Source organism: Rhinolophus ferrumequinum, chromosome 26 (assembly GCF_004115265.2).
Source record: "Rhinolophus ferrumequinum isolate MPI-CBG mRhiFer1 chromosome 26, mRhiFer1_v1.p, whole genome shotgun sequence".
Lineage (NCBI taxonomy): Eukaryota > Metazoa > Chordata > Mammalia > Chiroptera > Rhinolophidae > Rhinolophus > Rhinolophus ferrumequinum.
The window spans coordinates 3,458,455-3,484,557 of record NC_046309.1 but is presented as its reverse complement, the minus strand read 5'-3'; the positions used below and the strand labels follow the sequence as shown (position 1 = coordinate 3,484,557).

Genomic DNA, 26,103 nt, shown 5'->3' with positions numbered 1-26,103 from the left:
ACCCTTGAAAGGAACTTGGTTTTGTCCCTCTTACAAGCCTAGCCTGGAGGAGGAAGTACTGAAATCTCCTTTGCACTTTATTTTTGCTCTGTCATCTCAGTTGGGCCAATCCCTAACACTTAAGCTTCTCTTTAAAAAAGGGTGGGGTGTGGGAGGACAGGTGGAGGAAAAAAGACACAACTAATTTTGTAATAGGATTGGTGATTAAAAAAAAAAACACCCTATAGCTCTGTCATGCTTAGCAGCAAAAGACTGAATGCTTTCTCTCTGAGTTCAGGAACAAGGCAAGGATGTCTGCTTTCACACTATCCTTAATCCATATAGTGCTGAAAGTTCCAGCCACTGCAATAAGGCAAGAAAAAGAAAAGGCATACAAATTGCAAAGAAACAAAACCATCCCTATTTTCATGGTTGTCTGCATACAAAGTCCCAAGAAATTAAAAGACAAATCAACAACAACAAAAAATCCCCACAACTGGAACTAGTGAGTTGAGCAAGGTCATAGGATACAAGATCAACACACAAAAATCAATCACATTTCTATATACTAACAAACAAATATGTGGAAACTAATATTAAAAACGATACTATTTACAATCACTGCAAAGAAAATTACTTAGGCATACACTTAAGGAAATGTACAAGATTTGTACGCTGAAAATTACACAATGTGGATGAAGTGAAAGAAGACCTGAATAAATGGAGAGGCATCCCATGTTCGAGGATTGGAAGACTCAACACAGTAAAGATGTCAGTTCACCCCAGACTGATCTTAAGGTAGCAATTCCTATCAAAATCCCGACAAGTTTTTTTTGTTTTTTTTGTTTTTGGTAGACAAGACAAGCTTATTCTAAATTTTATATGGAAAGGTACAGGCTAAAGCAATCTTGAAAAAGAAGAATGAAGTGGGAAGAATCACTCTATTCAATATTAAAGCTTACTCTAGAACTACAGTAATCAAGACTATCCCCCCCTTGGCAGAGGGATAGACACACTGATTAATGGAAACAGAGAATCTGGAAATAGACCCACATGAAGGTGTGTATCAAACTGATGTTTGGTAACCGTGCAAAAACAATGGTGCTCCAGCAACTAGACATCGGTAGGCAAAAAATAAACCTCAACGTTAAGCTTCACACCTTATACAAAAATGAGCTCATGTTGGATTTAAAAATAAAAGGTAAGACATGAAAATTTTAGGAAAAAATAGGATAATATCTTTGGGACCCATTGCTAGGCAAAGAGTTAAACTTGACATCAAAAGCATGATTCATAAAAGGAAAAGTTAATACATTGGACCTCATTAAAATTAAAATGTTTGCTCTGTGACAGACTCTCTAAGAGGGTGAAAAGACAGGCTATAGAGACAAGCTACTTGCAAACCACATAATCAGCAAACAACTATGTAGTATCTGGACTACGTAAAGAACTCTCAAAACTCAACAGTAGGAAAAGAGAATCCAGTTAGAACGTGGGCAAAAGATACGAAGATACATTTCACTGAAAAATATACAGATGGTAAACAAGGACATGTAAAGATTTTCAACATCATTAGTCATTAGGGAAACAAAACCACGATAAGTGATTACTACACACCTATTAGAATGGCCCAAATAAAAACAGTGACAACATCAAATGCTGTTGAGGATGCAGAAAAACCAATCACTTTTACATTGCTGTGGGGATGCAAAATCGTACCACCTCTCTAGAAAACAATTTGACAGTTTCTTATAAAACAAAACACACAAGTGCCAAATGACACTTCACTTGCACTCTAGCGGATTTATCCCAAGGAAATGAAAACTATGTTTACAGGAAAACCTGTATATAAATGTGCACAGCAGCTTCATTTATAATAACTGAAACTGGAAATAACAGATGTCATTCAACGGGTGAGTAGTTAAACTACAGTCATGAGTTGCTGGACGATGGGAGATGTTCTGAGAAATATGTTGTCAGGTGATTTCGTCGTTGTGCAAACATCACAGAATGCACTTACTCAAACCTAGATGGTAGCCTACTTCGTACCTGAATAAATGGAGAGGCATCTATGTTCGAGGATCCCATGGGCATATGGACTATTTGGGATAGCCTATTGCTCCTAGGTGACAAGCCTGTACAGCCCGTTATGGTGCTGAATACTGTAGGCAATTATGACACAATGGTAAGCACTTGTGTATCTAAACATAGAAAATGTACAGTAAAAATACAGTATAAAAGATAAAAGTGGCACACCCGGGGAAGGCACGTACCATGAATGGAGATGCAGGACTGGAAGTTGCTCTGGGTGAGTCAGTGAGTGAGTGAGGAGTGAAAGTCAAGCCAAGGACGTGACTGCACACTGCTGTAAACTTTATAAACACTGTACTCTTAGGCGACATTTAATTTATAAAATAATATTTTTCTTTCTTTAATAATAAATTAACCTTAGTTTACTGTAACTTTTTTACTTAATGAATTTTTAGAAACTTTTTGACTCTTGTAATAACACTTAGCTTAAAACTCACACTGTACAGTTGTACAGAAATATTTTCTTTCTTCATATACTTATTCTGTACGTTTCTTTATATTTTTAAAATTAAATGCTGTTTACTTTTTTAAACTAATTTTTGAAAAGTGTGGTTGGTGGTACACAGTGGAAGTGTCAATCATCTTAGTTTTTGAAAAGTCTGCATTTTAATTTCTTGCAGTAATTTTAATATACTTTAAAAAAGAAATCCCTAATTACTGTTTATTCGGTGCACCACCAAGTTCACCTGATGAGTTGTTTTTGGGAGGCAGAAATGGGCAGCAATTGGGAGTATGTATTTCTGGAGGCTGTCAACTGCAAAACTGGTCCTCAGACTAAAAAGTCCTGTACCTGTTACTGTAGAAGTTGGTAGAGAACAGAAATGGAAACAAATTAATGTGAGTCTCTTAGGTTTTATTTCACTTGATAATGGGTGTACAAGAGTCTACGAAAATCATAGTGTTTCTATATAATATGCTGTGATGCTGAATTTATTTCCACAGGTTGTTTTTATTTAGTGGGGCAGCTCGTGTCTTCTTAGAAAGGAGTACAGTCACGAGACAGTAGAAAAGGGAAGATGAAACTTCTCTATGACACACCCGGTCAGTTTCAGGAATGGGAGGGCCTGCAAAGCTCTGTAGGTGTGGACATGAAGGCTGACAGGGTCAAACGAGTGATGGATTACTTAATACAAATAATTTCAAGTTAGTGGTCATCAGTTGCCCTTTCATGGTGATATTTTTTTACATTCAACAGACTTATATGCCCGACTTAATTTTAGCTATTTCAGGCAGGAGAGGAAACCAGAAGAGAGGCGAGGAGGAAGGGCTAGGGCAAGGTGCTGTGTACAGAGAGAAGGGGCTGCCTGTAGGAGAGTCCCTCCTCTCTCGCGAGAACGCGATTGGCATTTCAAGGCCGAGCGGTGCCAGGTTTTCCTAGCCAGGCCATGTGCTGATTCATAATATTTCTGCCTGCACGCCATCGGCTTCTGCAGCCAGGTTGGACTCACTGGACCGTGATGTGGAGGTGGGGGTGGGGTGGGAAGCAGAAGGCTCTGAGTTGAACGTTAGTGAGGGAAAGCCTGAAAAACATGGAGCCATTACAAGGGTGACTTTCTGGTTGGTGAAAAATGCGAAACTATTAAGGTGTGTCTTATGTAATTGTGCCCTGGTACAGCAAAATGCAGTATTTTGAATGACTATCAGAAGGGAAAACTTCAGCCTAAAGACTTAAGCATAAAACGACTGCCAAAAAAGCTTTCCCTTATGCACTGAGGTCAGATATGAGTGCACTTGGTCTTTTTTTTTAAAATCTTAAATAGCTAATGCAAGAAATAAATCAACTTTAAACACCAGACAAGAAGCTCCTGAATAATTTAGTGGATGGAAACCTGCAGCTTTGAGGTCCCCCTTACCGTGTTCTTTGAGCTCTGGTTCTGCTCTGCAAAGGCATCTTCTGTGTGGGGGTAAAGACAGGATAGGGACGTGCCACCAGGGAGGCTCTCTAACCAGCTTTCACCTCCACCTCCGTGAGGACCACTCCCAAGCATCAAGCTCAGGCTGACCGCTCTCCTGAACTCAAGACTCTCTACTGGTCATCTCCAGTTCGACTCTCTGCGGACAATTCCAACTCATCTGTCTGAAACAGCTCCTTCCACTTTGTCACCTTAGCGTCCTTTGAGGTTACTCCACGGTCTCCATTTCCACCATGGCTCCTTAGTGAAGCTGCTGCCCTCTCCTGCTTGGTGGCTGGGTCAGCTCCAATTCCTCCTGTCTCGCCCGTTTCTAGTCTATTCTCTCCCCTGCAGCCAGTGCCCTTAGAAAAAGACTCCTGTGTAGAACCATTCTGTGGCTCTCGGGAGCCTCAGGCATGTCGGGCTAACTCCACAGCTCCGAGCAAGGGGCCTGCTCATTTTATTTCCTCACCTTCTCTTGCCAATTCGCTCTGTGTCCCCTACAGTTGAGCCTTGTGCATTGTTCCTGCTCACTGCACTAAGGGAGCTGAACATTTTGGCCTCTCTCCCTACTTCCCCTGCCACTTGGCTGGTTCCTACTCATTCCTTTAAGAATGAGTCTTATGAAGAAGGCTCACTCCTCACCGGAAGCCCTCCCTGATGTGGATCTCTTCTCACTACTTACCTGGTTAATTGCTTTTCTTACCCACACACTTCCATAAGGCACGTAACACAGGGTGGGGCTTACTTTTCTGTCTCCCTTAAGTCCCATAAACTCTTTGAAGGGGAAGAATGGCTCTGTTTGGTCATCTTGCTGTTACCTGTACCTGACACATAGTAGATATTCGAAAAATATTCGAGTGAAATGAACTGTTTGCTATTAGCAAATCAATGGAAAAACATGGTGGGTAAACAGTTGATTGAATAGCACAAACGCGTTCAGAGATGGTTTCATTCCCTTTATTCATGCTTCTCCTGGACCTCATTCCTATTTGGAAATGATTCTACCCACGTTCCCTTGAGCGTTGGACCTAATGTGATGAGGAAAAAAGAAAGTGACTAAGAAATAACGGCAGCCAACATTTTTGTTGTAACAGACCCTCTCCGAGGCCCATAGGTTGTTGACACTCTGCTAGAATACTGGCAGAGAGCTTGGCTAGACTAGCTCTCGCTGACACCCATCATGTTTAGTTTCTGTTAAGTGACAACAACTGATATTTTAAAGTGATGTCGAAATTCGATAAAAACTCAAAAAAATAAGCTATTTAACACCATCACCATTAATTCTTCTGATCAATTTTAATCAGTATGTTTGGGGAAAAGATTTTGTTCATTTTGGAAACTTTTCTAAGTAACAATTTCAGATGCTTTAAATGAAGTGAGTTTCTTGCTAATGTTTTTTTAAAAAATGATTTCCTTTAAAAAGCATTTATTCTACAGCAGCTTTTCAGAGTGTGGCAACCAATTTCTACAGTTCAACAAGTCAGCTGAAAACCTGTTTCAGAGAAAGTGTTATTAAATAAGAGACAAAGAAAACAGACTAAACCAAAAAAGTCCTTTCTGTCTAGATGCTTTCTATTAAATTACCATCCAGCTTCCCAAAAGCACACAACATAAAGGTTTTGAGGACAGTCGCTCAGCAAATGTTTAGTATCTGCTATGTGCCAGGAACCATGGTAGGTGGGTCAGTAAATCCAGTATGACTAGAAATTCACATCAAAGATAGGAAGTAGGAACCCTACATATACCCGGGGTTTGTCTGTCTCTTCAAATTCTGGTTCTGTGGAGCTCATTAGTCAGGGTTTGAAACAGGTATTTCTCTTGCCTTTCACAAGTTAATCAAAATTAGTTTTCTGTTAATCAAAGTATTTTATTATTAGGTTTGTGTTTAACATGACTTACTGGGAGCTAAATACATTCTATCATGTTGACAACTCTTATTGTCCTACAGTACTTTGCAAATAAAAAAAAGTATTGCTCAATAAGATTATTTCAGTTTTTAATGCATCAAGACATAAACTTTGAAGTGTGTTATATTTCTATGATAAAGCAACACAAAAGTGATGTAAAGTCACAAGAAGTATTTCTTCACTGTTCTCTACCCCTTCCCCGTACATCTGGCCTAGTCATTAACTCTTCCCAGAACAGACCATGGTTCATCACTTTTTCAGCACTTTTTATCTCTTTATTTCTGGAAACTCTGGCCAGACATTGATGAAAAGTTACAGAAATGACTGAGACCGCCTACTTCCATTTTTGTTCTGTTTTCTTCTACATGCAGCGATCAAAAGGAAGTACAATAGTCAAGGTGAAATTAAAGGGACCTGCTAACACTTCCATTATGTCTTCTGCCCTTCCTTCTGGGGAATTCTGTGACCTTCATTCACTATCTGTTGTGTTATGTGGCTCATCAGGATGGATTAGGATGAACACAGAGCCAACTAAATGCAGATGTAGGACCTGGGTACCTCAAAATGTAAATCTTTTAAGAAAGATTTTTTAGGGTTTCTTTGTTTATTGTGACATAATTTACCTGCAATAAACTATCCATTTTAAGTGTACCATTTGATGAGTCAACATGAAACCACCACTGCAATCAAGATACAAAAACTGTTTTATCACCACAACAATTTCCTTGCGTCCCTTTGTGGTTCATTCCCTCCTTCCCTCCAAGGTCTTGAGCAACCAGTGACCTATTTTTTGTTACTATAGATACTTCCTAGAATTTAAATACATGGACTCATACAGTATACACTCTTTTGCACCTGGATTATTTCACTTAGCATAATGATTCTGAAATCCATTCATGTCACTGAGGATAACAGCAGTTTGCTCATTTTTACTGCTGAGTAGTATTCCATTGCATGGATATGCCATCTGCTGTCTAAGCCAGCACTGAGAGAGAGAAAAAGAACTTGGGTCCTTGGTGACATCACTGAGCAGGCCTGCATCTCACCTTGCCTGGGGCCTGTCCTACTCTGGACCTGATAGAAGAGACAACATAGAAGAGTCTTTATCCTTCGAGCCAGTTTGAGTTGGAGGTTTCCTGTTACTTTGAAGTCAAAAATATCCTGAGTGATGCTTGGGTATTATATCAGATACAGGCCTGCCCTCAGGAGGTGGTATTCTAATTTGGTGAAGGGTATATTCTAATTGTGGAAACTGTATTTCTGCGTATGTAACACTATAAACAAGGGCAGAGTAGTTTAAGTTAAAAACAAACAAAAAAACCCCCAAAACTATAGCAACTGCATAGTGCATTCCAAAGCTAAGGAAGAGTCCAGGAGGAGGGCTTTCTGTAGGAGAGAGAATGAAGCAGATTTTGAAGGAATCAAGGAACGGACACAGCTGACAGATGGACTTTATTTGAGAGAGGAGTGTTCTTGTGGAGAAGTTAAAGAAAGACTGGTAGAGACCACCAGGAACAAAAGGAATGGAGTTAGATTTCATATTGTGGGATAGAAGAAGTCAATGTAAATTTCCGTAAACCGTTTTTGGCAATATAAAAAGGTTTTAACATCTGTGTCGAGTGGAAAAGGGGGATGGATACGGGAGAGCCTGGAATCAGGGAGAATATTTAACATGTCTTTACAATGAATGTAAACTTTAAGTGAGAAAGTCTGAGAAGTATCGCAGAGAGAAAAACAGTTTGGACTTGGTATTCCAGTGGATTAGGAAATGACTAGAAAAGAAACTAGAGTAATAATTAGAAACAGAAGCATCAAAAGAAGTCTTTAAATACAGCAATGACGTCTTTATGGAAGCAAAAGAAAGCCAATAAAGGAAAGTTGACAGGATCACAAGAGCCTCACGGTATGGCTGTAACTATCATTCAAAAGCTTCTTGAAATTATGTGCTATTTATCAAAGGCTTTTGCCAACACCTTTCTATTGCCTAGGCTTCAAAACTCACGGCGGAGTCTTAGCATTCTATACTGTTTTATAATTCTCCTAAAAAGAACACAACTTGAAACTTGATTACCACTGTTTCCCTATAGTCGTCCTAAATCGTGTGTAAAAAGTTTGTTTTTTTAAAAAAATAATCAATTATAAGACTGTTTTAAAAAGCTCTATGATCCCCAGCAACTCAGGACCTTTCCTCTCCCCTCCCTTCCCCAACCGAGATCAGGTCCTTGTCAGAAGAATACGCTTTCAGGTGGAAAGCTCTTCACAAATGAGGTGACACAGGCTCGGTGGCAGTGGCCAGGAGAACACGGTGGCATAAAAATGACTGAAACTGAGGGAACTCGATAGGGGTACAGAATTTTAGGGTTTAGAAGCTGAACAATTATCTAGAGTGAAAGGAAAGGAATTCACTGCAGGATCTGCCGCATGAAGGGGCAGACAGTATCATTTTTTTCTCCCAAACTTTTACTGTCCTCTGTCTGACAGCTGAGAAAGTGCCAGAGACAGGAAACTGACACAAGTAAGGGGGGAGGAGGAAAGTCAGAGAAGTTCGGGATATGTTATTACCGTTGCTGAATTCAGTCTTAAAAACGAAATTATTCCCATATTTAACGAGGAGAGTTGCCCAAATTATAGGAATTAGGAAATACGTGCTCAGGTCATTTCATTTTTCTGCTGATGTGCTGTTTCTTAGGCAATTTTATCAGTGAATCAACTGTGACAACTGAAAACGCGGTCTAAACCTGACGTCTCAGCAGTGCTACACTGTTGTGGTGAAGTTTAAAACATCTTAAGCACACACAGTTTATCACGGCCACAGAGAAATATAAATGTGTCGTCTGATGAGTCAAAAAAAACAAAACTGGGAATAACTAAAAGTTTACGAAGGATAACAATACAGACTATGCTTCATGACAATGGGAAAGACCATCGTTTATCTCATATGCAGGTAGCTTAGTCCAACCAGATATGTCACTCAACAGGATGGATCCATTTCTATGGTCTGAGTATAGAGGTCAGTGTCTTGGACAGCACATGTGGATAAAGCCACCGTTTGTCTTTTGTTGTTCCCTGATGGAGGACGGCAAGGTGACTCGATTGTACTGGATCGGCACTTTGATTCAAGTAATGGCATAGAATTCAAAAGCCAAGCAGAGTTTGTAAAAATCTCAAAAGGGTGGCATCAGCTATTAACTTCTTTTCATTAAGAGTTCGAAGACTCATCTCAAAGTCACAACGTGTGACCAGAGCATAGGGAAAAAAAAAAAAATGAAGAAAGCAAATGGTGCCCCGGGGAATAAGGTGTATTCTGACCTCAGAGCTCAGGCCCTTCTCCCTTTGTTAGTCCTGGTTCTGAGTCGGGCTCTGCTGGGTGCTGGCTGTGTGCTCAGCACGTCGGTCTCCGAGCCTTGTGCCTGGGTGTGCTGTGTGCCTGGCACCTTCCTCTGTTCAGGACAGGTGCCCATAAATGATAGCTGCTCTTACTGGGGGCGCTGCTGCTGGGCAAAATGAAAAGCATGTGGGTTTCAAAGGTAGGCCTCCATTATGAATAATGTCTCCACCAAAGTCTCAAGCAGATGACTTCATTTTTCCAAACCTTGATTCTTACTTAACCTGCAAAATGGAGATAACAATATCTTGTGTGCAGGGCAGCCATGAGAATTAATTGAAATTGTGTTTGCCTGGCCCATAACAGACATCAACAAGTGGGTTTTAATTGAGTCCCTAATTTCATCCTCTGCAAACCAGGCAGAAGAGACTGTATCATGTTGTGAGGACAGGAAGTCAAAGAACCTGCATTTGCTGTAAGAAATCAGACATGCTAAATGCTTGATTTTTTTTTTTTTTGGTAAAGAAAGAATAATGAACTATATTCTACTCAAAGAACAGTGGGTGCATTTGTCCCACAGACCTCAGAGCGCCTATTGTTGTCCTATGCATGTTCCAAATCCATTGAAGATCATTTTAAGACAGAAAATGTCATTCCCATAAATTATTTGCCACCAAATGTGCCTGATCTGATTCAGTAGTGGGCTGAGAACACATGCAGAAACACTGTACAACAGGATTATTCCAAATACACGATGGAGGGACATGTTGTAAGATGATTTTAACTAACCTACAGCTAGTATCACTAAGCATCTGGAACAGTGTGTTAAAATCATCCCATCGAGGTTATTTCTGGTACAGACAAGTAAGGACTGGATGTGCGCAAACCTAACGCATAAGTTAAACGCAGTCTGCAGTTTATGCCTTGTGGGAAATAGACTTTTTCTTTAATTGCCCGTGTATAAGTGAATAAGTAGGCAGGCAGAGTGACAACAGAGCCCTATCTAAGGACACGTGTCCTGAGAGCAAGAATGACCACAGGTTCTTGAGCCACTAAGACCAGGCCTCTACTATGAAGACAATTTCTTTGATTATTTCAACATGGAGCGCTAGATATAGCCTCTTAGGGGGCGCCTACCAAGAACAACTCTGAATGAATTAAATATGGATTTTGCACTAGCTGTGTTTGAATACATCAAACATAGCTAATGGAAAGTAATTTCTGCAATTCATTTTTACATTCTGGAAAAGAATAAACCACACTGGTATTACATACCAATTTAGTATCATTAAATATGGGTAGGAAACATACAAATTGGTATTCGGGGATCCCCCAAACCCATCTTTAATTGCCAGACATCATAAAACTGAAAGACCAGGTTCACGTCCAGAGCAAGGACAGATCTGGAGAAGGGAAAACTCTTTCTTTTTCTCCTCAAAGTGGCAGCTGAGTCTTGGGCAGGCCAAAAGCTTGAAAACCCTTCATGGCCTCCAGATCGGGAAGTCTCTTATACTCCGTTTCTTAAAAGAATTTCATCACTCATGAGTAAATCTGTTGAAATTGTACTCCATAGCAATAGGACCTCTACCTGACGGCTTGCGTGTGGTACACCGGCTCTCCAGGCTCTGCGTATCTGTCGTTTACTAGACCCAGCAGCGTGCTTTATAACTTGAACAGGATAAAGTAATAGTTAATACGTCGTGACCACCAAATTTTATGAAAGTGAGACTTCTAAAATGACATTCTCTGAACAACCAAACTATATAAATTGAAGACAGGGGCCCGATTATAATATTAAGTGAAAAGCTAAGTTGCTAAGCAGTTTCACCAGAGTCTACATTTGTTGTAAGTCTATTTTTAGATCTGTGTGTAAAGGCATGACCAAGGCTAGGTAATAAAAAAACGCATAAAAGAAAACACAAACAAACAAACAAACTCCACACCACAACTTAACTATCTCAGAGGTAGCATTGCAGGGGATTTTTTTCCTTTGTGCTTTTCTTTTTATAATCAGAGGATTTAAAAAAAAAAATTGTAATTATAGTACAAATACACCTAACATAATGTACCTTCTTAACCATTTTACGTGCACAGGTCGGTAGTGTTAAATGCACGCATATCGCTATGCAACCCACCTCCAGGACTTTCTCATCTTAGAAAAATGCTGTTTTTGGAACAGCTCATCAAATACTTCTCCGATGTATCTGATTTTTAAAAATTAAATGCAAGGGAGGTGAATGGACTGGCTTAATTAGAGCAAACCAAGGTTACTGAGCAGCCTTACCAACTTGAGAATGAACACATTACAAGCAATGAGCTTTTAATCTGCTTTGGATACAGTGTGAAGAGGGAATCACTGGCAGACGCGTAGAACTCATCAGAATTTCCTGTGTCGTTCCTCAGAACCACCTGCTTCCAAGTCCCTTTTTCTGAATAAAATATACCTCTTCCTTAACCATGCTCAAGACGACCCGATGTTATTCTTACTCAAAGACCCCAAATAACAACGATTTAGGGTTCCGCGCCAAGCCTCAAAAATAATGGGAAAAACATGTCACCCCACACAACCTCTTGAAACAGGTTTCCCCAAAGCACTGCTGGAGAATTTGGGTGGCTACTCACAAACAGGTTACGTACTCAGCACTCAGGGAAACACCAGAGGAGGCTTGTTGTAAACTGTTCCACAGTTCCAACAACTAATTTCTACTGGGTCCTTAAGGGGACGCTATTAACACTGGAGTTATGTTTTGTGTCACTGTTGTTCCAATGACAATTCATGAGCTAAAGTTAATGCTTTTCTAAGTGCAATGAGTGAGGGGACAATCCTGATTCCAAGCTGAAGGAATTCCCATCTAAATGCAAATCAAGACAAGCCTGACTAGAATGCATGAGTAGGTACAGTAATTTTTCCACTATCTAATGTTCACCACCCCTGCCCTGCCCCCAATGCATTTTCACACAACTGTATTGGTAAAGAATTGTTCCTTATTAAGATCAAACCACGTTTGTTTTCTCCCCTGTACCTACAATTATATAGATAAAGGTGCTCAGAGCCTTGATTTCTTTGATTTGATATATGGTAAATCAAACGGACAAAGAGAATCATTTTCCCAACCTCTGCTTCTCCCCTTTAGGCTTACCTACCCAGCCCCGATGTCTGTATTTGATGTCCCAAAAGAATCAAAGAAAGTGTGCCCCAAGTGGGATCTGTCTTTCATCCCTAGATCCGCTTCACCTTCCTAATGTAATGACACTGCCATCCATCCTTTCATGCCACAAACTGAGGAGTCACCCTTGAGTCCTCCTCCCATGTGCCATGTGTCTGGGCATCACCAAGGCCAGCTTATTTTATCTCTTATAGATGTTTCTAATGGACTGCTTCCTCTGAACCCCTACTTCTGTGGCCTTAGTCCAGCCTTTTGTCATCTCTCAAAGGACTCGTGTTTACTTTCTTTACTAGTCTTCTTGCTCAGTCTTTCCCCCATAAATTCCAACTGCTGGCTTGTCACTGGACTGATCGTTCTATTAAAATGCAAGTCTGATCAACTCCTCTGTGCCACTGCCAGGGCAGGCAATAAAATGTTTGTGATGCTCTCGGTACAGCTTACATCTAATTGGCACCCCTTCCTTATGCAATGGGGTTACAGGGGAGAATAAGGGCCCTTCCACCTTACACTTATGTTTCTCCAAATGTCCTCAATCCAGTCCAAAAGTAGATTGTATCATTTTATAACGTTCTGAGGGTGCAGAGAATACTAACCCTCCAATCCTAACTTTACAGGACTATGGACTGCTTTGCCATCTGTTTGGCCAGTCTGATTCCTGGGCCTCGTGTGGGTAGGACTGGTGACTGATTTCCCTTGTTCTGTCTGTCCCGTGGAACCAGCTCCATGTCTTCAGTAGGACAAAGCCCTACTGCTCGTCTCTTGCCTTTCTGGGAACTAGTCTCATTCTGCCACTTTGCACGGGATGCCCTATCAATTCACTGGATGGCAGCAAAGGGAAGCTCTGGCACAGATGAGTCAGGGGCTGGCAAATTTTTTTTTTCGTGAATAAAGGCTACATAGTAAATATTTTAGGCTTTGCAGGCCATGCAGTCTCTGTTGCAACTACTCACCTCTGCTTGTAGCAGGAAAGCAGCCACAGACGCCGCATACATGAGCGAATGTGGCTGTGTCTTAATGAAACTTGAATTTCAAACACAGATGGTGGGCCAGCGTTGGCCCGTGAGTCAGAGGTGCCAACCCCTGAATCGGGGACATGAGCTCAGATGCAGGGTCAGTGTGATGGATGGCTGATAAGCTCGGCCTTCTCCAGAGGGGGTCGGAAATCATGCCATGGACGTGGACTTGGAGCCCAATCTCCTTGGTTCAACTCTTGACTTTAGTGTTGCTAGTTATGGAGCTTTTGGGTTACTTTACACAGATTATCTCATTTGATCCCCACCCCAATCCTGTGAGGTGAACACTATGTTCCTGAAGCAGAGGCGTGAAGAGAGAAGGGTCGATGGTTCAGGAACTTGTAAGTTCTTTCAGCAGTGTGTCCACGTGCTCATGTCGCATCCATCTTTTAAAAGAAATGCCCTCTGGGTCTCGCCTCAGCTACAGCCCTGACTCACGTCTCCTCTTCACACCAAACTTCTTGATAAAGCTGTCCACATTCTCTGTCCTTCCTTTGTTACCTCACACCCACTCAGCGAGCCTCTGCGAGCTGGCTGCTGCCCCTAGTTTATAGAAATCGGTCATTGGTTTCTGGAGCAGAGATACGTTTAGCCTGTTACATATTTAGGTGACGTCTTTCACACTGCCAGCCCAAGTGAGGGGAAAAGATAACTGCCATGCCTTCCGCCTCCCAGTAGAGGAACTATTGTAGGTTACCCGTGATCAGCTCCAGGGAATATTCAATGCCATGTGACTCCACTATCTCAACCCCTGCCTCTCCCAGGGTGGAAGGCAGGCTTGCTCCTCTAGGGTGGAAAAGTCCAAGATGAATCTTAAAGTGGCCGCTGTCATGATGGCCGAAGGGTTGGCTCTCTCAACCAAGACAGCAAAATAACTCACTAGTGGAAACGTACATTTTTGGGGCCCATGTGTGTATCCCTGTGATCACGGCAATGCCAAGTACATGGCCCTGGGATCTGTGGATCTTTAGAAGCAGATCCCGTCTGTTAAATTGTGACCCAGGAGTCCCTGAGTCTAAAGGATTTACCTCCTGCGGGGAGACTCTTGGAAGGCAGGAATGATCTCAGCTGAGTACCCAGTGAATAGTACAGTGCCGGACAAATGGCAGGGTCTTAAAAAACGACTATCACACGAATGATTTCCCTCCTGAGTCCCTGGGAGGTGACAGAGGCAGGGCATTTGTCAGGTTAAGAAAAATCTTGAAGCAAAAAGATCCCCCATCCTTTACTTGGCGCTCAGCTACCCTGTGGAACAGAATAAACAAGAATCCAAAAGACCCAGGCTCAGAGAACAGGCCAAGCTCCCAGCCAAGGACGTCCATCTGATTTGGGCTCTGCCTTCTTTCTGCTCGTCGAGTCAGGATTCCAACAGGGCAGGAACACAGGAAGGATGCCAATTATAATACCTTTTTTTGACAGCTAGGAGAATAGCTCTTCTCTGCCTGTCTCTTCAACACACAAGCAACACTTGTCTATGCTCGGCTCTCATGATAACCAAGCCCAGTATGAGTCAGCTCTCCCTGTAGCTCCTACTCCTGGACCCAGTGTGAATTTTTTTTTCCCCAAACTATTTTTAAAAGATCAAATCTGTTGTGAGTAACAGCCTATGGGACCATTAGTTTGCCATTTCTGGGCAGACAGTTTTAACATGAAGACCTTATTAGGTTGTAACTTGATATTTAAAATGGTGAGACAGGAAATATAAAAACAAAGTACCGCATATAAAAATCTTTAAGTGCTGCTTAATGTCAAGTGATCTGCAATATTTTTAGATTTTTAAAGTGCTTTCCTATCTTTAAAAAGAGGTAATTATTCCAAAGAATAGTCTTGAAAGACTGGTTAATGATTTCCTTCCAAATATTCATATTAGGAAAACTAGGGATCTTGAAAATAGATTCAGTGGCGAGATAGTCAGTTTTTTCTTCTTCTTCTTCTTCTTTTTTTTTTAAAAAAAACAAAGTTCATGAATGAATTATGTTACCTCTCCACATACATGATGAAATAAGTATCAGTTGTCTTTTGATACATGACAAATCACCCCAAAACTTAGTAGCTTAAGATAATAACAATTTATAATCTGCCACGGACTGAACTGTGTCCCCCTCCCAAATTCATATATTGAAGCCCTAACCCCTAATGTGACTGTATTTGGAGACAGGACCTTCAAAGAAGTTACTTAGATTAAATGAGGTCTTAAGGGTGGGACCCTAAGCCAACAGGATTGGTGGCCTCCTACAAGGAGGAAGAGACACCAGGGGTGTGTGTGCCTGGAGGAAAGACCACATGAGGACACAGCCAGAAGGCAACCCCCTGTAGCCGCGGAGACAGGCTTCAGGACAAACCAAACCTGCCAACACCTTCGTTTTTAACTTCCAGCCTCCAGAACTGTGCAAAATAAATTTCTGTTGTTTAAGCCTCCCAATTTGTGGCATTTTGTTATGGCAGCCCCAGCAGACTAATATGTTACGTCTTACGGTTTCTGTGGGTCAGGAATTCATGAGCAGTTCAGCTGGGTGGTCCTGGTGTGGGATCTCTGACCAGGTCTCTCAGCCACGGGTTGGCTGGGGCTGCAGTCTCCTCTGAAGGCTTGACTGGGGCTGGATGATCCACTTTGATGGTGACTCACTCTCACAACTGGGAAGCTGGTGATGGCTGTTGGCTGGGGGCCTTAGTTCCTCTCCCCCTGGCCCTAATGAAACCTTTGTCATTCAGCCCCAATCAACCATCTTGAATCCTTTTCTTCAGTGCAGTTACATATTAAATGTGTCATAAGAAAACATATGGTAGTCCTGATTTCCATCTGTCAGAATTTCGGTGTCATAAACTGAACAAACAGAGAACAAGTCCATGTCTTAGAGGTTGGGATGAACTACTCAGATCTCCTTTCAGGAATGAAGGCCATCCCCCTAGCTGTTGGGAATCAGCTACGAACCTCAACTATTAGCCAGGATTGCTCTTGGCCGAAGAAAGTAGCTTTGCCCAAGGCCAACCCACCTCCAGGACAGCGGTCATCTAATGACTGGCTGGTGCGAGGGTCCAAAGGCCTGGCTCCTTTGCCCGAAATTGGGACAATTCTGAGGAGGTGCCCCAGCGTACTGCTCCCTGTGGAACCGCAGAGGACTTTGCTGAGACAGTACTGCATAGTTCCTTTTTCCTCTTCCCCTTCCACTGCCTTCCCTTCCCTCCCAGGTGCACATCCTAAGAGCATGTCCTCAAACATTCTGCACACTAATCTTTCTAAGAGTCTGTTTCTCAGGGAACACAGACTCCGACAGTCTACCGGAAGTTACTCTCCGAGAAGTTAGCCATCTAAATTAGACTCCTTAAATATGGATAAATGAACCTCTGAACTCTAGTCTGTTGTGTGTTCAAGTGCAGACCCAGCTGTTGAATTCAAGTGATAAGACACGTGGTAGGTTTCCAAACTGGCCCCCGCACTCCACCCCTCCCTGATCCCAGCCCTCTGCAAGGTCACTGTCACGTCCCCTTCATTCTGTTGGCCAAAGCAAGACATAAGCCCACCCCAGATTCTAGGGGACAGGAAATAGAGTCTATTTCAGACGGGAGGAGGTAGAGTGAGCCACTTCTGAGGCGCGGCCTTGTATAGACACATTTCCATGTCTCTTAACTCTGTTACTGTCACAGCACTGATCCAGGCTAGCCTGCTGGAGGAGGACAGACCACATGGAACAGTGACTAGCCGTTCCGGCCGAGGCCACTCTGGTCCCGCCAGTCCCCAAGTGACCTGGTAAGGGACCACAGATGAGTAAGCACAGCCAAGAGCAGAAGAATGCCCAAACCACACTGCTAACCCACAGAATTGTGAGCTAAATAAATGGTTGTTGTCTGAAGTTTTGGGGAGGGTTGTTATACAGCAATAGAAAAGCGGACACAATCCCCAATCCCATTAGATACAGGAAGCAACCAAGCAGACAAAGAGGAGACGCAGACTTCAGGCGACAGCAGATGCCGGGCTCCCTGTCACTAGCTGTGGGGCGCCAAGCTGCTACAGAGGCTGCTGTACAATGGTGCAAATCTTGACATTTCTTACAGCAGTGTCCTTGGGTGACAGGTGTCACCCCAGCTGGAGGTGCCTTTCCCTCATCCTGGGACATTCCGTAACTCACTGGGATGAGGGTACAAAAGCCCAGGTGGGGCAAATCCTGCTGCAGGGGCCCCTCCAGAGGTCCCCCGTCAGGCTGAAGCTGGCTCTCACCGGACACCACCTCCTCACTTTGCTTCTTCCCTTCCCTTGCACCTTAGAGGTTTCTCCCAAGCGCGCTCCATACGAATAAACAAACATGTACCCAAAACCCCATCTTAGGCTCTGCTTCTAGGGACCCTCACCCAACACACAGTCCAAGAGTGAAATTCCTAGAAGAAAAATGAGGGAGAGCCTGGGCATGACTCCTGTGGAAGGGAAATTGGAAAATGACTGATCACCCTAATACCTCTGCATCAAGGTTTCAACCAGTGGAAGGTGGTTCTTCCATCGGTCCAAGAAAAACACCTCCATCGTGTGCTGCCATCTCCTAACAAAACTCACCCGTTGCCTTTGCAAGACCAGAACCGAATGCTTGCTTTTCCTCTTTCCTCTTTAACTGCTCCCTTCCTACTAACTCCTTCCCCTTTAGTGTTTAAATCCATTCCCACTTAAGGGAAGAAACCATCGCCTCCATTCTTCCAGTTTCCTCCCCTTCAAGGTCAGGAGTCTTGAAAAAGTTATCTACGTTAGAGATCTCCACGTCTTTACCTCTTCCTCATTCAGCACACGTGACGTGGTTTCTGCTCTTGACCCGCCACTGGAAGGAGTCCTGCCAAAGCTATCAGTGACCTCAGGTCTTACGTGTCACGGCCGGTCTGCTGCGTTTCATGCGCCGGTCGCTCCCCTCAAATGCGTGAAACACAATGAAACGCTTTCGTTTTGCTTCCGTTTTGCCTGGTTTTCTGCCTAACGTTCCTGGCAATTCAGAACCCATTTCCTTTGTTTGCCCCTTGAATGTTCACGTTTTTCTGGCTTTCTCCTCCTCACCTGCCACACATTTGGATTTTACCTACTATCAGGCATGAACTCCCATTTTTATTCTGGTGACGTTCAAATGTTAATTTCTAGCTCCAGACGCACATATCCACCTGCTCTTTGGGCAGCCCTCCCTTGAATGTCCCGCGGGCACCTTATCGTACACCCCCACCACAGACGTGCTCACACGCACGTGTGCACACATACAAAGCCTGCTCCTCTTCCTCCTTTGTGCCCCATCTCAGCAAAGACGACCACCATCCACCCAGTTTCCCGAGAGGAGACCTTCGGATTCTTCTCTCTTTCGTCCTCAATCGATCAATCACTGCATTCCACATTCCTTTCAACGCCACCTCTTAAACAGTCTTTACATTTCAACACTAGTCCATGCCTTTCCGCCAGACCTGGACCATTTCACGCTGCATCTCATCTGAGCTCCTGTGCTACCCAGTCTGATTGCCACAGCTGGCCAGAGGGGCCCTCCTCAAATGCAAAGCTGATTACTGCTCTCTGCTGCTGAAAAAAGCATGCGCGTCCTTTCTCTGGGGTTGGCTCTTCGACTCACTACAACTGGACTGGGTGTTCCCTCCCATAACTACACAGGCTCTACCACACTCTATGGCTCACTTACCTGTCTGTATACCCCACCCCCCCAAAAGCTCCTCCTGTTGTCCAGTTAGTTATTAGCTATGTATCAAAACTCTCCCACAGATAACGTGTTCCTAATCAAGATGTGAATAGAACAAATGTCCCTGCATCGTGACAGTCACTAACATTTGCCACCCCGTCACCCTTTCGTAGCACAGTTTATGGCATATCAGTTGCGTAGTAAGTATTTGCTGAGTAAATAAATGATAAAACGAGAGCTGTCTACCGAAGTCTAATTAATCACGCTCATCCCCTTTCCAATTTTAGAATAAAATTCATGGGAACACATTTTATAAAAGTGATCTCCGTGGCCAATGCTTACGAAAACGGTCTTTTTATTCCCAAAACCGGAGATAAATGATTGCTGCTAATTATTTTCGGGCTGGCAGAAATCTGTAAGCAACTCACATTCCTCCATGAAGATTATGTGGCTGGAAGCCAAATTAAGGAAGTCAGGCAAGCTCAAAGACATTCAACACAATCCAACGATAAAGAAACACACTTTCTCTATAACCTGGAAACTACCACCAGCCCGGCAACCAAGGGCTGCTGAAAGCAGAAGAGGCCGGGGCCAAACCATGGCTGCAAGGGAAAGGCAGCGCCTGGAGGCCTTGGGTGCTACAATGTACAAACGGGGGATTAAGGCCAGGCTGCCTAACGTCAGGTAGCCAGTGGCAACGTTGTCTTCCAATCTGGAAACATCATTTCAAAATGTAAGTGGTGAGCTCCCGGGGGTCATCCTGATTCTTTGAAGCTCACTCGATAGAAACATTGTACTCTCGACCGGATCATTTTTTTTACATTGTGGCAACATATACATAAAAGTTACCATTCTAACCATTGTTCAGAGGACAATTCAGGGATACAAAGTGCGTTGATTTTTTTTTTTTCAACCACCACCACCACCGTCCATCTCCAGAACTTTTTAATCTTGCGAAACGGAAACTGCCCTTCTTAAACGACAACTCCCCACTCCTCCCCACCCAGCCCGGGGCACCCACCATTCTACTTCCTGTCTCTGTGCATCTGACGATTCTGGGGAACTCACGTAAGTGGAGTCATACAGTGTTTTCCTTTTATGACTGGTATGTCACTTAGCATAATGTCCTCAACGTTCATTTTTAAGGCTGGATAATAGTCCATTGTATGGAATGGCCACATCTCGTTTAGCCACTCATTGACATCTGGATCATTGTTGAAATCTCATGGTCCTGTCACACTCACTGTTAGGCTCTCTGACCAGGACACGTGTCCACGGCTGAGTATAGATATAGCCGAGGACACGCCTTTCTGGCCCCAGAACCACCTTAGAAGGCCTGGGAGGACACACCCTGGTTGGCCTCATAATTGTGTGAAGTAGAAACAACTAGGAACTAATCATGGGGGAAAGATGACTGTGGACCCAGCGCACTCTTTGGATTCCCTTCTATTTAATTAGGGAAAAGCTCTGGGCTTGTCCCAAGCACAAAACTTCTGCCAGCAGGGAAAAACCCTGTGTCTGTCACCATCGTGTCAAGTGACCTAAAGCCAAATTAACTGCATTCTCTTCTAATCAATGTCGCTTCCTAAAAGGGGCTCTTCCATGGATTGTCACTAGTCAATGAGAAGAAGCCACTAACTAGAGGCTATTACATCTCTCACATCATTTAATCCTCTCTGCTGGTCATTTCCCTCTCTGCTCCCTCCCCTGGTCACTCTGTTCCCTGCTCCCACAGGGTCTGTCTGTCCCCGATCTCCTAGCCCACTGGCCTCTGGGTAGGTTAGACACAACGCTGGAGGGCAGGATGAGAAGGAGGTGCCAGGGTCTCTATCCCTGTGCCACAAATGGCACCTGTGGCCAGCGGGGGCATCTCCCCACTCCCCTCCCTGCCCCCCCCATGCAGTTCCACCTCCCATCTGATGGGCTCTGGTAACCACCTCCAATCATTGTCCCTCTGGCCCTAGGGAGGTGGTGACTTCCTACTTTTGATAATCTTTGGGTGGTCTTATTCTCTTCTGGGATTCTTTTACATCCCCTTCTCTCTATCTCCAAGTCTCTTTGACAGTGCCAGGAAAACAGAAGCCTCTATAGATCTTCTCTCACTCACATCCAAGAACAGGGACGGCCCTCTCCTGGGCTCGTAGCTCCAGGGGACCAAGCCCCGTACCACTGTCTTAACTTGTCATCCGTCCTGGGGATCTTCTGTCTCCTGTCTGCCTCATTGTCGCTGCCAGGCTCCCACCTGCTCAGAGGCAGGCCCCAGCCCACTGCTCCTATACCACGGCCCCTTCCTTCTGTGTGCTGCATGTCACACTCATGCCCACCCCAAGCCATGGCTAATGCTCTTTTCTACAAGGCTCTCCCCTTATTTAAACCCTACCAGTTCTCCGGGCTCAGCTCATTTGGTGCCACTGCACAAACTTCGTCGCCCTCAGCACAAAGCACGATTTCGACTGTTTGTTTCATGCCTTATTCCCTCCAACTTACTTTCTGCGTTTTACTTAACTTTTATCTGAGTGTCCTTCTGTTCCCAGTAAGACTGTAAGCCCTAGAAGGCAGAAACAATAGCTTGCATTTCCTCCCTCAGCACTTAAAACAATACTCTGCTAGTCTAATAAAATAACCATTCAATGAACGAGAGCAATAGTAATAGTATGTTCTCTCAGGACAAACACATCTTCTTCCTTCCCAAAACAACAATGGATGTGGTTGGATTGTGTCCTCCAGCCTCACAAAGCTCTGTTGAAGTCCTAACCTCTGATACCTGTGAATGTGACTTTCTTTGGAAATGAAGTCTCTGCAGACGTCATCAAGTTAAGATGAGGTCATACCAGATTAGGTTGGGCCCTAATCCAATATAACAGGTGTCCTTATAAGAAGAGGAAAATCTGGACACAAACAGACACAGAGGGAAGACAGCCGTATGACGCTGGAGGCAGAGATCAGAGTGACCGATGCTGCCTCAAGCTAAGAAAAGTCTGGAGCCACCAGAAGCAGGAAGAGGCAAGGAAGAACCCTCCCCTAGAGACTTCAAAGGGAGCACAGCCCTGCCAACACCTTGATTTCAGACTTCCAGCCTCCAGAGCTGTGAGACAATGGCATCCTGTTGTTTTAAGCCCCCTAGTTTGTGCTACAGCAGCCCCAGGAAGTGAATACAATAACTGAATAAAACTGTGACATCCACAGACAGACCTTGGTGATGTGGTTCTTCTGTCCTTGCTGGGAACAGCGTGTTGATATTCTGTGACACCTAACATGAGCCCGGCAGGCAATGAGGGGCAGGACCTCCCCCCGCAGGCCCACCGTGTGGGAATGTGGAGGGCTCCGGTCTGCAGCTGAGCCAGTTTCCTGCATCCCTACCCACTAATCCTGCTTCTCACAAAGGTGCAGACACCTGCTGCACCACCAGCGCCACTGTGACAGGCTCACCTTTTCAAGAACACGTCCCAATGCAAATGATGTCAAACATTAAATGTTAAAACTCTAGACTCATATTTCTGTTTTTTAAAAACCTTTTTTTTTTTTTTTTTGCTTTGTCTATAACTTGTTACTTTGGTATCTCACTCAAGATGAACTCAAACAAAGCTTTCAATGACCGATTTTTTAAAAAAGCAGCTGAGGGAACAGAAAACTTTTTCAGGTCATGTTCCAGATGTTACCATTTTTCATGGGATTCCATTTGCTTACTGGGCCCTCCCCATTTTTTCCCCTCAGCCTATGATTTATGATAAAATATACCAAACATGTCAGGAGTGCACAGCCTCAGCTTCAGCTGAATACAATCAGACGCTGCCTTCCCTCCCGATGCCTGGCGGCCCGCCCACAAAACAAGGCCCAGACTTACGGTTTTGAAGAGCGCATAGTGTGTCGGTGATGCAGACAGAGGCCTGGCTGAACTCTGGAAGGACGATGGACAGAACCTCTGGCCTGTGTCTGGAGGAGAAGACGATGCATAGATTCGATTTTCCAGTCGCTCAGGCTCATGCTTATAGGATTCGAGAGGAAATGTATGCTGCTTGGTCACTTGGGTGGGCGTGGACGGGGAGGAAGAGAGGCCCGAGGCTGAGAAGGAAACCACAGAGTGCTGTCAGAAGGCCGGCTGAGGTGGAGGGAGGCACAACGAGACTCCCCCACTTCCCAGGGCCCCAGATCTCAAGTGGCAAGAATCAAATTATTAAATCCTAAATATTGGGGGAAAGCTCTTATAAACCGATTTCTAACCCCTTAGAATCAATGGTGTCCAGAAAGTCCCTCGTCATCCAACTTGAGTCCTGGGCAGGGTCCCCTCACTGGGAGTAGGGGTGCACGAACAGTTCAGAAGTTGCCTGGCTCGAAAGACTTCTTACACATGCACACGTCGGACACTGTTTTCCTCCATTTACTCAAATACTGTTTGGTCCCTTTTCCTCCCCTACAAAGCATGGTGCCGAGAGCACACGGAGCGGAAACCATACTACTTGAGATAAGACGATGGAAAGCTCCTTGAGTATTGAACAGAGACGGAAGTCAATGCTGCAGATATCATGTGACGACATACATTAAGGACCAGACGAGGAGACAAGCTATTGCTGTCCAAAATTTGCCGCCTAAATATTGTCACTGAGTTTGCAGTAGTGAGAATTCACTATGAAGATGAATGCTCGGGGCGGGGGGACTGGGAAGGGACCTTGCAAAGTGAAGATTTAGATGGACAGGAACTAGGGGAAAGCAGATGGGGAGGATGGGGACACACGTCTGCCAGGGGTAAGCAGCTGTCCACGTGAACGGGTCTGTGCAATGCAGGAGGCGTGGTTCGAGCAGGCGGTCCTCACTCACGAACAGCGGACGCCGTAAGATCATTGTTCTGGGCGGGATCCTGTCATCCAAAGAGATGTGTCAGCGTCCTAACCCCCAGGACCTGTGAACACGACCTTATTTGGAAATACGCTCTTTGAAGACCCTATTTGAAGGCATCAAGTTCAGATGAGGAGTTGGGTGGGTCCTCAACCCAATGTGAGGAGAAGATACAGAGACAGACACACACGCAGGGAGAAGGCGTGTGACGGCGGAGGCAGAGATGCAGGTGATACACCTCCACGTGCAGGACTGCCGCGCGCTGCCTGCATCGGGCAGAAGCTAGAAGAGCCCAGCAAGGGTTCGACCCAGAGTCTCAGAGGGAGCGTGGTCCTGGGGGCACCTCGGTTTCCAATTTCCAGCCTCCAGAGCCCTGAGAGATGAAACTGCTGTTTTATGCCACCAGTGTGTGATACTTTGTTACCACAGCTCTAGGAAACTAACAGTACGACACTTTGGCCTGATGTTGATTTGTTTTCCAAGAGACACAGGCTCTACAGTTCGGTCGGGTCTTCCCATCTTACAGGTAAGAAAACAAAGGTTTCATTTTAAATTTGGTATTTAAACCAATGACGCAAGGCAAAGTGGACAGGCCGCCGGCCACGGCCAAGGCCCCCCGCTCGCCGCCTCTGACCTGGACGAGGGCTGCTCAGCCACCAGCAGTGGCCTGGGTCTCCTTCGCTGTGCTCCGCTCCAGGCTCCTGTCCTCTGTCCCTGAGCACACGTGTGTCCCTCTTCTGCTCCCAGCCTCACCCCCACTCCCGTGGCCTCCCACAGCTGTCAAGTCAGCCAGTCGCCCATCTCCCGACTCTCCCAGCCACGTGAGCCCTCCTTCCCCTGATCGTGTGTTATGAGGACATGCTGTAAATGTCAAGTACGCAAGTCTTTGGGGCAGGGATCCTGCCCACACCCTCTGGGTCCCCATAGCACCCAGGGCTCTCTGGCCAGGGGAAGGTGCTTGGTAAATGCCTGGCCAGCCAACAGGTAAGGAGAGAGGAGGGAGCAGGGAACCGGTAAGGCTCAAGCTTAGCTCGAATCTTCTCTCCCTCCCTGTGCCCAGAGAGTGTGGGGGCATATCTTTCCTGGTAGGAGTTTTGGAAGTAACCAGTCAAAGGAGTGTCATGTCCCAGGGAACCCCTTTTCCCATGAAGCCATCCATGCCAAGTGAGAATCCATGCTCCCAAGCCCCAGGCTGGTCTGTAGGTGAAAGCAGGAGACAGAAGGCTCTACACTCAGGCCCCAAAACTTTTGGAAATAGTTTTCTCTCAAAGGTCCCGAGAGCAAGGCCCGCCTTGAGGTGGGGCTGGGGATGACAGGAGTGGGGAAGGAGGAGAGTGAGGCCCAAACAGGAGGAAAGCTGGTGGCTTAGCAGCTCCTGAGGGGTGGACCGGGCAGTCTGGCAGGCAGGACGCCAAATGGGCTGCCTGGCGCAGGTCCCAGCCCTTCCCCAGGCCAAGCTCCCAGGTTGTGGCACCAACGTTCCCCAGAGATGCCCACAGAAGGGCGAGGAATGAGAACGCCGGCCAAGGCTCAAAGGGGTGTGCCAGCCTTTCCGAGGGCTTTGCTGGACCAGGAGAAGCAGCGCCCACGCTGTTGTGTTTGTGGAGCCGGACGTCTCACTGGCCTCAGGCCCCCAGACTGTTGGCATGTCCTTCACTGGTTCTTCCAGTGACAGAGTCCTCAGCAGACACACCAGCATGTCTCCTTCTCACAGTGCGGCCGAGAATGGGCTAGCTCCCAGCGTCACAGTCGAACAGGAAATGTTAGGGACTGTGCTCCCAACTGTCCCTTGGCCACTGGAGGCAGAGCCCTATCCTACGTGCTTTCTGGAGGGCCTGCCCTGCTTTTGGGGGCGAGAGCTGGAGCCCCGACAAAAGAGCAAAACAGAGCAGATGGCGGGGGCGGGCGTTTAGGCTGAAAAGCTTGCACCACCAACCACATCGTACCAACCTGGGAGAGCCCCTCCGGCATAGCCCCTCTGGGAGCCTCCGTTCTTCATGTGAAGGAGGGCCGGCCCCCGTGGTCTGAGCACCCCTCAGTCAACAGAGAAAAACACCCGTGTCTTCACACAGGGCGCGTCTAAAGCAGCCCTTCCCCTTGCCTGTGACTGGACTCCCAGTCCCAGCCCAGACTTTCTGGCTCGAACCACGCCCACGCAGGACTTTTCAGAGGCCCAGAGGAAACCTGGACCTTTAGCAGAGGCATTCTGGCAATAACTGTCGAAACTACAAATGCACACATTCGT

General features: G+C 45.2%; 1 protein-coding gene across 4 annotated transcripts in view; it reads right to left on the bottom strand.

Annotated features, from left to right (window-relative positions):
* The window catches only part of PRKAG2 (protein kinase AMP-activated non-catalytic subunit gamma 2), a 195,027-nt gene that overhangs the window by 47,800 nt on the left and 121,124 nt on the right, over positions 1 to 26,103 (bottom strand). For all 4 annotated transcript variants that reach the window (XM_033099142.1, XM_033099143.1, XM_033099144.1 and 1 more), the window contains one exon: positions 22,870 to 23,087. In XM_033099142.1, coding sequence (XP_032955033.1) covers positions 22,870 to 23,087 — 218 coding nt within the window. The remainder of the gene's footprint in view (positions 1 to 22,869; positions 23,088 to 26,103) is intronic.